This window comes from Tauraco erythrolophus, chromosome 1 (genome assembly GCF_009769465.1).
Source record: "Tauraco erythrolophus isolate bTauEry1 chromosome 1, bTauEry1.pri, whole genome shotgun sequence".
NCBI classification, from domain to species: domain Eukaryota; kingdom Metazoa; phylum Chordata; class Aves; order Musophagiformes; family Musophagidae; genus Tauraco; species Tauraco erythrolophus.
Genome location: NC_141465.1, coordinates 7,543,993 through 7,557,725, shown reverse-complemented (window position 1 = coordinate 7,557,725; position 13,733 = coordinate 7,543,993). Strand labels below are relative to the sequence as shown.

At 45.9% G+C, this 13,733-nt stretch overlaps 1 protein-coding gene across 1 annotated transcript in view; it reads right to left on the bottom strand.

The window, feature by feature from the left end:
• The window catches only part of CD200R1 (CD200 receptor 1), a 62,955-nt gene extending 51,284 nt beyond the window's left edge, over positions 1-11,671 (bottom strand). Inside the window, exons 1-2 of the mRNA XM_086622812.1 lie at positions 11,533-11,671; positions 10,516-10,767 (exon numbers count right to left, since the gene is read on the bottom strand). Coding sequence (XP_086478938.1) covers positions 10,516-10,767; positions 11,533-11,671 — 391 coding nt within the window. The remainder of the gene's footprint in view (positions 1-10,515; positions 10,768-11,532) is intronic.
• Positions 11,672-13,733: the final 2,062 nt, after the last annotated feature.

Below are 13,733 nucleotides of genomic sequence, written 5' to 3'. Positions count from 1 at the left end.
TACTTTTTGGTTTGTCTATAAGAATCTTGTAGGAGACCATGTCAAAAGTCTTGAAGCCCAAGGTACACAAGATTCACTGCTCTCCCCACTGCACGAGCAGCTCTAGTGAGTACCTTGGTCACACAGTCCACTGCTGAAGCCTGTTATCACTAGCGGATGTGCCGCAGGCAATAGCGTGAAACATCAAAAAAGCTCATGGAAATAAACTCAGGTTAAACTTCTGGAGTGCACAATTGTCCCCACTGAAAATGTCCTCCTTGTCTTCCCCAGACAAATGCTTTTGTTCTGGATGATTCCCACTCTGGTATTCTTGTTGAAGGCATGTCCTTGATGGCGGTGCCTTGGCCTGTGTCTCAATGGCAGAGGCCCCAAGAGGTCACTTGGATCTGCAGTCTGCTCTAAGACAACCTCCTCTCCTCAGTCCTCACATGTCAGAAAGAAAGCACAGTTGGATGAACATCCTCTAAGTAGCTTCCAATCGTGAGCTTCTCACAAAAGATTTTCCCTAAATCTTTTGATTTAAAGTATTTTTATATTTTTTGGAGGAAAATCTCTTTCGATGAGTGCCTGAACACAGGGAAAATATCAGCTTACATCAAACACCAAAATGACCCACAAAAGCAACAGGCTTAGTTTATGTGTAGTCAGAGACCTCTTAGTTTGGGTTTGTCATTTTCCTAACCACAGCTGAGCGTTTTCCTAAGCTGGTTCCCTGCCATCTCCCTCTCACATGCCTCCCCAAGACAGAAACCACCACAACATTCACTTCTTTCCTGTCTCTTTCTATCCATCAGTGGACAGGAAAGGTCATTTTTGATGCTTTCGCTGCTGTGAGTTTGCTGTGTGACCTCATGATAAGGAAATCTGGGGAGCAACCACCTGCCTGGTCCTGTTTTTCTGGAAGACTTCCAGTTCTTGGGGAACAGAGGCTAATGTAATTATATTCTACCTCCTGCAGTGAATTTGTTCCTTCATTTTTCCACTCAGCCTGCTGATTAGTACCCTGTTCCTGATGTGAGTGTGCTACCTGGCCATGGGTACAACAAAACTAAGAAGCCATTGGTGCATGTTGTCCTGATCTCCAGCTTTGAAAGCTACTTGCCCTAAAGGGTGGTCTGCCTTGGCTGCTGCCCAACAGCAAAACAGCATGAAGGCTCATGCAATCCTTCCAACAAAACTCTTGCCACCAACACTTGTTTTTGCTGCTCGAGTGGCTGTCTTGCTCAGCTGAGGAGGAGGGACCTTGTTGCTGTGCTCTCAGTAGTCAGCATTGCTGTTTGCTGTGCCAGTTCACCCTGACCTGCCTGTTCCTGAACGATTAGCTTGTTGGAGCTGGAGATCCCTCTCACAGCACCAAAGCTTCCCTGGTGCTGTCAGTCTGGGAAGGCATTGGGAAATAGATATGGTGACTGTGCCTTCTGTTTTTCACTTCTTCTCACACAGCTGGGTGAAGATAAATTTTACATTAGATGTCAGGGAACTGGAGAGAACTATTCTACTCCAGTTCTGACAGGTTAGTTAGCACTGTCTGGGCATGACCCCAGCTTTTCCAAAAAAAAAAACCCTAATAACTCATGACCTTTTCTTTAAAGGCCAATGCCTGAACATGGCCAGGACAGAAAAGTAACAAGGGCTCTAAATCTGCTTTTGCAAGAAAACTCATTGTGCCAGCACGGGGGAAACTGAAGAGCAGCGTTAAGTAGAAATGCCTGTTTATTCATCGTTAGATAAGAGGAACCCTGAAAATTGAGTATCTCTATCCTCCCCTTGCAGTCTGCTCCATGGTTTCTCTCCCACCATAAAAGGTATCACCTCTAACTGGAACACAACTTCACTCTCACACTGGACCACCATCAGCACTTAAGAGAGGGCTAAGCAGGCACTGCTGTTAAGACAGATGTCCCTCACCTGCCCTATCCCTGGCCAATCCTTTCCTCCTCTGTGGTCCCTCCTGGCTTATGGCAGTCTTGTGGTAAATCAGACCACAAAGTCGACTCATTCTTGCCTGCCGAGTTCCCTGTCTTCATTCGGTAAGTGGCTGCATAAACTTGTGCCAATGTCAGCAATAGGGATGTCAGGGACGTAGGAATAAGCTGCTAGCAGTGGGGTGGGTAGGGGGGGACTTAAGGCCAGTTTCTTATGGCACAAAATGCCAAGGAGCAACAGTGTTTTGTTATGGTATGCATCCTGCTGATAAAACAAACTATAGATCAAGGAGGAGACTGGGATTTCTCTTGCTTTCATCTCCAGCTCTGGCTGCTGTAGTACCTTTTTCCGTTTGAACCACCCGTTTTACCTTAAAGTGAGGACTTTTGCCAGCCACCCTGAAAACACTGGCAGGACAAACCTATTTTTCCAATGCTCTGCCAATTTGGGTGCGTTAGCACGTGTTACTTCTTCACAGACATTTGGGGAACATAGAATAGGCATTTCTGAGGTAATCCAGGCTTATTCTACCTAGAGCAGGCAGATTTGGGGAAAGAAATATGATGCACCTTTCTGCATCTTTGTCAATGTGTTTATACAAATGAAATGAGAAGTCATTGTGAGAAACATGTTTTCGTTTCTCTTGCTGTTTCCACCTGTATGAATCATAACACGTAGAAGAAAAGCAGGATGCTCTGCAGGCTGGTGTGATGGCTTGTCAGTGGGATAACATGGGTTTTGTAACCTCGTACCAAGCTTCAGCAACACTCTGTGACATGAGAGCATCTTTCAGTCTCCCAGTGTTCCTGTTCACCGTACTCAACAGCAGTAGTAGGGATATGAGGAAACTTGTACTAGGGACTTGTACCACTGAAATAGTGGTAATGTGGAAGAGACACAGCTGGTGATGCTGGAGCGGTCTCTCTGAGATCATTCTGCAGTGACAGGATGTGAGAGGGGTTTTATGTAATCCTCTGGTCAGGCTCACCAAGTGACAAAAAAATGAGGCTGTGGTCAGCCTGCAGCCTCTCAGTTGTGCATGCATGCTGGGGAAGAACTGAAACTTAGAAAAGTCAGTGCTTGTTTAGGGATGGAGTAGGGGGAGAAAAGTTAGTGCAGTCAGTCTCTGAATTTGTTAGAACGTTTTGCACTACTAGAGGGTTGGTAATTTTTTTTTTCTTTGAGGAGGAGAACAATTGTTTAAAACTGGTATATTTAAAAAAAATAATAATAATATCCTGTAAAAAGGCAAGCAATCTTTTCCTGCTGTCATGGTTTAAACCCCAGACAGCAACTAAGCCCCTACAGCTGATCAGTTGAGATAAAGACAGTTTAATAGGTAAAGCATAAGATGCACATATAAGCAAAGCAAAATAAGGAACTAATTTGCTAATTCCCATCAGCAGGCAGGAAAGCAGGGCTCCATCACACATAACGGTTACTTGGGAAGACAAACACCATTGCTCCGACAATGTTCCCTCCTTCCTTCTTCCCTCAGCTTTTACAGCTGAGCGTAACGCCATATAGGATGGGATAATCGCTTTGGTCAGTTGGGGTCAGCTGTCCTGGGTGTGACTCCCTCTCAAATTCTGGTGCACCCCCAGCCTACTCACTGGGTGGGACATGGAGAGAAACAAAAAAGGCCTTGACACTGTGTAAGCGCTGCTCACAATAACTAAAACATCCCTGTGTTATCAACAGTGTTTTCAGCACAAATCCAAACATAGCCCCATACCAGCTACTACGAATATATTAACTCTACCCTAGCCCAAACCAGCACATTCTCCACCTCCTATTGCCTACTATTTACATTATGCTCAGGTTGCACACTACCCAATACATTTTCATTAACCACCTCTCTTCCCAGCCTTTGATATACATAGATAGATATCATTCTCTTAGATTGTTGAGGACGCCCTGTGAAATGTCCATAAACATCCATAAAATGTTGACTGAGATCATTTAGTCCCGACTTAGGCTCCATCTGTTATGGTGATTGCTCAGGAGAGGAGAGGTGCTGTGTTGCATGGAGTTACTGGGTACCAAAGCCAGTTCAGGGTCACTGCTGCGCTTGCTCTGCTTCTTGTAAGGCTCGTCCTCCATTGGTTCGGGTGGTTCCTGCTATAGAACTTCCTATGTGACTCAAATCATGGGTTAGAACAGTTTAAAGGTATATCCATTACAATCTTCACCCCTGTTCTCTTGGGTCAGACCATAGGGTTTAACACCGCGATTAACATCTTCCCATTACCTGTTCCAGCTTGGACTTAACTACCAACCGCAGTCCCTTAGGGGTGTACCTGCTCCAAGTGGAGCCTTATCTATGAGCCACAGTCTCTCCAAGGGTGTTCCTACTGCAGCATAGACTTATCCACACAGTCGCTTTGAGGTGCACCTGTTCCAGAATGGCCTTATCCATGGTAAAAATACCTTCAGAGATATACCTGCTCCAACATAGCTTTGCCTACAGCCACAGTCCCTTCAGGAGCATATCTGCTCCAACATGCTCTTACCCATGGCTGCAGTCCCTCCAGGGGTGTACCTGCTGTGTTGTGGACTTATCCATGACCATACACTTTGAGGTGCTCCAGCATGACCTCATGCACAGCCACTGATGCTTCAAGGTATACCTGCTGTGGTATGGATTTATCCACAGTCACAGACGCTTTGAGGTGTACCTTCTCCAGCATGGGATTATCCTTGGGCCATAAAATCTTCAGAGATATACCTGCTGCAGCGCAGACATAACTACAAGCCATAGACACTTCAAGATGCACCTGCTCTGGCATGGCCTGGTGAACACACCAGTAAGAAGAAGGATGTCCAGTGAGAGAAAGGAAGAAACGTTCTTTGTTGCTCTGGTAGCTGCCCAGGAGACTGGGCTGAAACTCTGACTGTGGAAAGCTTAGGTTGCTTCATCCTCCCTCCTGCAGAAGGATTTATGATGGTTTGGAGAGTAAATAGACCAAGGCTGGTTACAGAACCCTGTGGACTTTGATTTGTGAGTCTGATCTCTTTTATCCTTGATGGAGGATACAGAGACTCTGAGCCATTTGAATGGAAACTGCAACAAAGGATGTGAGATATTTTTCTTTCTGGCCAGAGACCTGAACAATCTGGAGAAAAGGAAAAGAAACGTAGTAAGTAGAGCTCAACAAGTGCTGATGCCACTGATACTGTGGGCTGCTGCTAACCTAGGGCACATCTTTGTTGGTATCTCTGAAATTTTGGCTTGGCCTGCAGTTTGTGGAGAGAGGAAAGGAATGAGTCTTCTCTGTGTACTCCCTTTTTCTGTAATGTACTTAGTAAGGGCCAAGCAGAGGTGCAGCTTTGAGGATGATCTTAACATGAAATGAGACCGCTGGGGGAGAAGCTGGTGTGTTTGAGGTAGGTGTGTATGTGTGGTGCTCAGCACTTGCTTAGCGCCGCAGAGATGCGATTCAGCTGAGTACCACTTGTGTGCAGCTGGTCGATGCGCACCGTGGAACCTCGGTTACCGGGAGAGCTGCAAATATCAACTAAGGTCAGTGTGGGTTTTCTGCTCGCCAGCCTTTTGACAAAGCAGTCAGGTTACCACAAAGAACTAGCAGTAAATTTTTTTAGCTCTGAATTGTTTGTTCTTCTAGATCTTGTCTCTGAGTTTATTCTCGTGAGCTCAGCAGAGTTCAGACTCTGTTGTGACCAAACAGCCATATGCGACAACAGATGGACAGAACGGGGCCATGTCTGCAAAAGTGAAAGGAGCAGCTTCACGGCACTGTGCCTGCAGGATCAGGGTCTGCATCCTGCAGGTGTCATTCTGCAAAAGCCACCCCAGGCAGTGATTTACACCAGTTTATCCACTGCACCAGGAAAGGGTGAGGGGGCAGCAAGATAGCGGTAGAAAAGCTGCACAAGGGAGGGAGTGTGGTGACATGGTGTTTCCTTTTCTGTGTATCACTAGAGAACTGTTCTATATGTTAGTGTGCTGAGATTGAAAAGCTTTATTTTTTTATTACTGACTGCTTAGATGAGGTTTTGGCCCTGGCTCCTTCAGTAGCTGGCTCAGATGTGAAATGAGGCTCACAAAGCTTTAGATGTGGTCATTCATTAGCAGAAGCAGTCATGAACAACAATTATCAAGACCATATTCTGTCTTTGTGGCAGCTGTGGGGTTCCTGCTCTCCACCTTCTCCGCCTCCCTGCACTTGCAATGCTGTCTAAGTCAGCCTTAGTCAGGTATTCTTCTGCCCTGGAGGTCTGGGCCATCACCCTGTCTTGTCAGCCTTACACCTGACCTGTGTGCACAAGGCACTACAGCAAGCCAACAAATCTGACTGAGGTTCATTGATGCCCTCAGAACAGCTGAGGTGTTTGGACACCAGTGCAGGCTTGTCCCCCACCCCCCACAAGAGCTCCCAACACCCAGCGGAGTTTAGCTCCTGTGGTTACTTTCTCTGTAACATATGAGTGCCCCAATTCTAAGCCCAGCTTGCTGGCTGAGAGCTACAGATCTGTGCAACCGATACTCAAAAAAAACAAAATAAATGTTTGAATAGCTAAAGGCAAAAAAAAAGAAAAAAAAAAAAAACTTAGTCTGGGATTGGCAGGGTTGTGAAAAGTGTAGAAAGGCCTCTCAGGTCTGTAAGCTGGGCAGGTGAAATACACAAACACAGGGTCACATGCCTAGCGAGGGTGCTCCTGTGGACCTTCCCACTTCTGCCCTTACGTAAGCTGACATCTGGGGCTGTTCAGCCTGACAAAGAGAAGGCTCCGGGTGATCTTATTGCAACCTTCCAGTACTTAAAGGGGCCTACAGGAAAGCTGGAGAGGGATTTTTTACAAGGGCATGTAGTGATAGGACAAGGGGCTTTTAACTGAAAAAGAGTAGGTTTAGATTAATATAAGGAAGCAATTCTTCACTCAGAAGGTGTGAGGCACTGGCATAGGTTGCCCAGAGAAGTTGTGGCTGCCCCATCCCTGGAAGTGTTCAAGGCCAGGCTGGATGAGGCGTTGAGCAACCCGGTGTAGTGGAGGGTGTCCCTGCCCATGGCAGGGTGTTTGGAACTAGATGATCTTTGAGGTCCCTTCCAACCCAAACCATTCTATGATTCTATGATCTCACAGGACTATCATTAACGTCTCATTGCGGAGATTGAGCAAATTGAACAACTGTAGTGAGTGGAAAAGGTCTCCAGATGTATGACAGTTTGAAATAGTCTTCTGTACAGTAACAACAATGAGGTGTGGATTTCTGCTGAGCATGCAGAAGCGAAGCAGGTCTGAAATACCTGTGGTTCCTTTGAAATTTCAGGTGCATAGTAATATGCACGTCCATTCAAAACAGAAGTTCAGAGATGGTGAAGAGGCACCGTTATATTTGGAGGCTTAGTAGTGGCAGTACATCATCAAACGAAAGATTAAACTCAAGGGCTCCCTTGTGATAGGACCAGTAAGATGTGTTTAAAGCAATTCATTTTAGAGAGCTGCGTTCTGTGGGCTGCAGCTCTCTGGATTATGCAGAGAGGTAAATGAGTATGAGGTTTAGATCTCAGGATTGAAATAATTTCTATGCTTCATGTAGCAGTAACTGCTTAAGCTCAATATTCTCTCTCTTCCCCTTTTTTGTAGCTGTTGCTGAAACACTTCAAAATTCTTATAGTGGGAATGAGAGTTGCTCAAATTTAGCTTCAGTCCTGTGCGATCATCCTGGGAAGGTTGCTGCTCGTTAGCATGCAAGAAAATTTCTTCTGATTTATTTTATCCTTTAAGACATGATACTTAAACGCTAGGATGCAAAGTATTTGAAATACATTTTTTACAACATGAATTAATTTCCTATTGCATATATGCTAGATTTGGTTTTATAAAAAGATTGATACTTGTGTCCTGGTTTCAGCTGGGACAGAGTTTTAATTTTTAGCAGCTAGAAGAGCTCTGTGTTTGGATCTAGTCTGGGATTTGTTATGAGAAGAATGTTGATAGCGCTCTGATGTTTACAGTTGGTGTAGAGACATCAAGGACTCTTCAGCTTCCAGTGTTCTTGCCAGTGTGCAGGAGCACGGCAAAGGGTCCACAACTCCCCTTATGATTTGAACTTAGACTCAAGATTGAGGGCCAAATCGGCCAATGGAGTATGCGATATCATGCAGCGTCACGCCCAGTATGTAGATGAAGGCTGACTGGGAAGAAGCTCTTGTTCTTCCAAGGTCTCTCTCGGACTCCCAGTCTCTTGGCGTTCTCTCACTCTCGGTCTCTTTTCGGGCCTCTCACTTGTCCAGGATTGCAGTGTCAGGACTTACCTGTTTCAGGATTGTTTGCTGGGACAGGACGAGTGTTGGTATCAAGTGGGGACCGATTATACTATGTTTCACTTGCTTGTGTATATTATTTTTATATATTCATATCCTGTTATTATTATTTATAATTATTACTTTCAAATTTGTATTATTATTGAATTGTTCTTATCTATACTCACACGTCTCCTTCCCTTTTCCCCTTTAATTCTCCTCCTCATTCCCTGGGGGTGGAGGAGGGCGAGTGAGTGACCATGTGGCATTTAGTTGCCAGCCGGGCTAAATCACAACAACTTGCATGAGTGATAACAGCATCTACAGTTGCACTAGAGAGATGATGGCAGGCACTGCTGACAAGGGTCAGGTGGGATCTGCCCTGCATGCCGTGTTTCTGCACAGTTACACCAGCTGCCTTGCAGATGTTTGCTTCTTTCTCCTGAATGCTTTGGTCCTGATGAGTCCTTGCTGCACCTCACATTGCTGACTGGGGCATACTGGGAGTTTCTTCATCTCTGCTCAGGTGTTGAGTTAGAAACAGGCCCAGACAGCTCTGCAGCTGGAAGATGCCTTGGTTTGCACTGGTTTCTCATTGTCCTAAGAAACAAGACACTAATACTGTAAGTGTGAGGATGAGGCAGTTTTGGGAATGTGATGTTGGGCTCTAGGAATGTAAGAACAGAATTCCTCCCCTTTATTTGGCAGAGAAACAAAAGAACAGCAGGCTTTATGTCTGTAATCTCGCGTGACCATGAGCAGAGCTGGCCATGCACCAGAGAGCTGCCAAGAGCCCCAGCAAAGTGCGGAGCTCAAGTGACTTGAACGTGGTAGTTAGTTTTGCCTCTGTGATGTTTGTACTGTAATCCCGGGCAGCAACTGCACCTTGTGACAGAGAGGCCAGCTCAGATAGCGTCATCGGCCAGGCTGCTGCCAGAACTCCTGAGCAGTTACAACAGCAGACCTGTTCTGCTCTCATGCAATACTTCCTGCATTTCTACATTGGCCCTGCCTTCCCTTGCATCCTTTGAGTAGGACAACGTGGACCAAAAGTCTGGCTCCTACCTCAGAAAGATATTTTGCTGCCTCTTTAATCTTCATAGCCTGGCAATCTTTGTTGAGATCCCTCAACCAGGTGGAAAAAAACAAACCATTCCCTTTATATTCTTGCTTCTGAAAGAAGTATGGCAGGAGGAAGAAGGTCCCCAACACTCATGTACGGACTCCCTCCCCCTCTGCCCCAGCTGTGGTGTTACAGACCTCAGACAAACCTCCTTGAACGTGTGCTGAACTGGCATGGTTGTGACAGACGGAGGTGACCGTGCATGACATGAAACAGTACCAGAAGCCCTTCTAAACTTCCCAGAGTTGGCCAAAGGGGTTTGTGTTACCATGTCCCAAACACACCTGTTATCACAGAAGGCGTACAGATGAAGAACAGCAAGCAGGAAGAGGAGGCCCAGGAGACTAGCAAGGCTGATGACACAGTGGAGAAACCAGGTTCTATTCTCTAAAGAGAAACAGTTGCTCTGTTAGGTACGTCTCACAGACTGTTTGTTTACCCTGTGCCTCTGTCAGGATGGCGTCTTCTAGACAGTGCTCTCTTTATGTGTTTGTACACTGGAGCATTACCTAAGGTAGCTGGAATACAGCACTGGGCGCAGAACTGAGAAGAAACTGAGAAGAAGTCCCCCTCTGCACTTGGTGGAAGAGCTGAGTCTTTTGCTGTATGGGCACTAATTAGATTCTCTTCCCCACCACTTCCCATAGTCCAGCTGCAGGCCTTGCATGTGCATCCCAGGAAATTTCAGCTCTGATTCTCTTCCAACCAAGTACTTCAGTGAAGTACGTATGGTTGCACACAACTTCCCAGCAATGTCAGCTTCACCAGCTAAAGCCTTCACCTACCAGCCAGCCTTTGGAAGCTGTAAGATGGCTTTCAGTCTTCCTGTCACTACCTATGTGTAATCCAACAATTAGCAAGATGGAACGGTACCACTGGATACACAGATCTGGGTGATCACACCATTGACATCTTTGTGTGTCATCAACTTCTGAATAAACCTGCCTTTATGTTTAGCCCTATCTGTGGAAGAGAAGATCCCTACATCCATCTCCTTTCCTAGAATTTCATGAAGGACGCTACAGTTCTGACAGCCATTTGTTTATCCTTCCCCCTCCTGACAAATTTCTCGTTGGAAACTTCAGCTCAGCTGCACAGTTCTGCTGCAATCCTGCCAGTGCCACTGATGCTCATCTGAGTGCGTGAACAGAGGGATAAACAGGGGTTTGAATGCCAAAGGCACACAGGGAAGCTTACCTGAGGGATGACAGGCTATGGACTTGCTCTGGTTCCCAGCTGGGTGGGACACAATGCAGGTTGTATTAGTCACGTTGGTGCTGTATGCCAGGAACTTGCTGAGAACAGTCACTGTCCCGTTGTCATGGCCTTCTTCCTGAAGGCTGGAGTTGCTCTCTAAGGCCCACGAGATCTGAGCAGCCGGCTTCCCTGCCGCTGCCTTGCACATGGGGTTCCCGTGGTCATCACAGTACAGGGTCAGCCTGGGGGGCACTGCAAAGCGTCAGGAAGGATACAAGGAGTTAGTTTGCTGCAGTTGGGATAGGATGTTCTTGTTGTCTACCCAAAATGAACACAGTGAAAAGAGAAGAATAAGGTTGGAGGTGCCATCCCATTACAGCGATATGGGCCAAAGTCACGAGAGCCAAAGGCCATGTCTCTTTATTCCTTTTGGACAACTCTCCCCCATTCGGGTGAGTTACCACAGCACAAACCATTAGAGGAGGCTGCCCTGGGCATTGCGGTAGGGAATTATCCCAAGTACAGGGCTGAATTAGACTTTTGTCCAAAGCATCCATCATACACGTGGTTTGAAATGTATCTGAGTGGCAGCGTAAGAGGAAAGGGATCCGTTCTTACTGTCTGGGTAAGAACATCCCATGTTTAACAGAGATCTCAGCACTTGGAACTGTTACTGTCACATGCTTTAGATCTCTTAAATTAGTGTATTAATGATTGATCTTGCAGGATAACCAAATGCATATGCAGCATCCTCTTTTGGTACCTTGGAAACAGCTTCACACCTGTTGTTTCTAACTAGACAGTGGAAAAGGGGGCAGCAGAAGGGAGAAGATTTTGGGGAAATAAGGAGAAGGGAAACACAGAGCTACTATCAATGAAATGCATGACAGTTTATCCCAGCAAGAAACTCCTCTTTTCACTGCATGCTTCCTCTGGAGCATGGTGAGAGGAGCTGTGTATGTCTAGGCCCAGACATGGTCCTTTGGAGTACTATAAATTGAGGAAGGAGTCCCTTACCCAGCATGGTCAGGTGATACGTCTTGTGGAAATTGCCTTCTGTTGCTACTACTTCACAGGTGTAATTTCCCTCATGGGCTATTCCCACTTGCCGTATCTCAAGGGCAGGATCCCAATCTGGTCTGAATTTCCAGTCCATGCTGTCACTGCAGTTTGTTCTGTCTGTCTTGTTCTGATCAGCTCTGTATCCCAAGGTGCAGGGGCTTCCAATCTTGGGGCTTATTTTCCATGCTACTATAATTATATTGATTTGGGAGGGCAGTTGAGCACGAAGCTGTTACCTATTGTCACTGACACTCTGGTGTTCTCTGAAGGAGAGAAAGAAAGAGAAGGACATGTGAGAAGGTGCCCGAGGATGTCACTCATAGCCTTGGAGTTCTGGTTTGTGCTTCGTAGAGAAATAACTGCTCAGTGGCATGCTACCGTAAGGCCCTGTCTGTGCCAGCCCAAGCGCTGCGTCTCTCTTCTTAGGCAGGAACAGATCTCCAAAATCATGGCTCTATTCACATACACTGGCCCGTGTTTTTGTTCCCTCCCTCTGTAAGGTCCTCTCTCCTTAGGACAGTGGACAAATAACATGACTGGGAAGCAGAGTCTGAATGAGCAGCAGAGCCCGTCTGTATGGGGAGGTTTCTCAGGTTGCTTTTCCCTCAGCATCACGGCCAAGCACAGCACAAAAAGAATGAATGTTTGAAGACATTCACCCTCCTTTTGTGCTGGATATAAGCAGACCTCCTAATCAGGTCAAGCACAGGCGGCAATTTCTGTCCTCCAGTCCAAAGCTTATATTGAACCAATTTCCCTGATTATGGTGGTGACAGGTGAAATTGTAAAGGAGTATGACATTTAAGTGGCAAGGAAACACATCCCTGTTTGCTGTTAGATGCAGAGATCCCTGATAGACTCAAGTTCACTGCCTTGTGACCTGCCTCACCTGTCCTAACAAGAACGAACAAGAATTTGCAAAATTACTGTAGGGTAGGGAGGAAAAGGGTTTTAGCTCCGTTTTCACATCCCCCGTTTTTGGAATTAGCTTTTCTAAGTATTTAACTGAGTCTGGAAAGGGGAAAGAACCTTCCCGTTAAGTCTTACGAAAACTTTCATCTGAATCCAGTGTCATAAAATCCTAGTATACTTCATTTGTCAGGATAAGTCACTGATACCCAAGAGTGAAGCCTGATAGGGTGCTCAGATTGAGCAGAAAACCTTCCATCAAACATGTTTTTAATAAATCTGCTAATTATCATGGAAAAATATCATACTCCAAGAAAATCATTACCAGTTTTCATCAAATCACTGAAAAGGCCAAGTTCAACATCTTATTGGTTGACAACTGAAAAGATCTAGTTGCAACTAGAATTGTTTTGGCTTGCAGGTTATTGGTTTTCCATCAAGAAGCCCCTTCGACAATTTGTAAAGATCCCTTCCCCTAGATTTTTTCTTTCCCAGAGAAAAATTGAGTAAACATCACTCTGTTACATTGCCTTTTCTTCATCTGCCCTTAACAGAGAGTTGGTACCAAAGTACCCTCAGAAGTACCTGTAGCTCCTGTGACGGCAGCGATGGTGAGCAGAACAATGGTGTACATGGTCCTCCTGACAACTTTCCAAGTAGGTCTTGCATTTGTGGGTGCTGTGGGTACCTCACGCCATCCAGCTTGCTGTGAGCTCCCCATCGTTCCCTGCCAGTGATCCTCAGCAGCCAGAGTCACTGCTCTTTCTGTGCTCCTGAGGGCCCCAGCGCAGCTACAAAAAGGTGGTGGTTCTTCTCCTTCCTAGCACAAAGCTTCCTGTGCCGAGAATTGGTGAACAGAGGAGGAAATGGTATTGGTATTTGCTTTCTGACCATTAGCCTTCTGTATAGTGTTTCTGAAGGAAGACAAACTCTACAGCAGAACTTGCACGAAGTCTAAGCAGTGCCATTTTTTCATGTCTGGTTTCTATCTCACAGTGAGAATTTTATCATTGGGAATCAGGGGAAGGATATTCTTAGCTTACTGCTTAAAGGATGCTCACCATATTCCAAAAAATCTCTTAAAACAAATTCCTCTTCTTCCTCACTCCATCCTTCCCCAAATACCTAACAGCCTAAGACCTTTCCTCTAAAAGGCACCGGCAATCACTTCTCCCCTGCAGGGAGAGAAGGTAGGAAGGTACATTGTAGATTTATGTTACAGCTCCGTTTCTCTGATAAAAGGACAT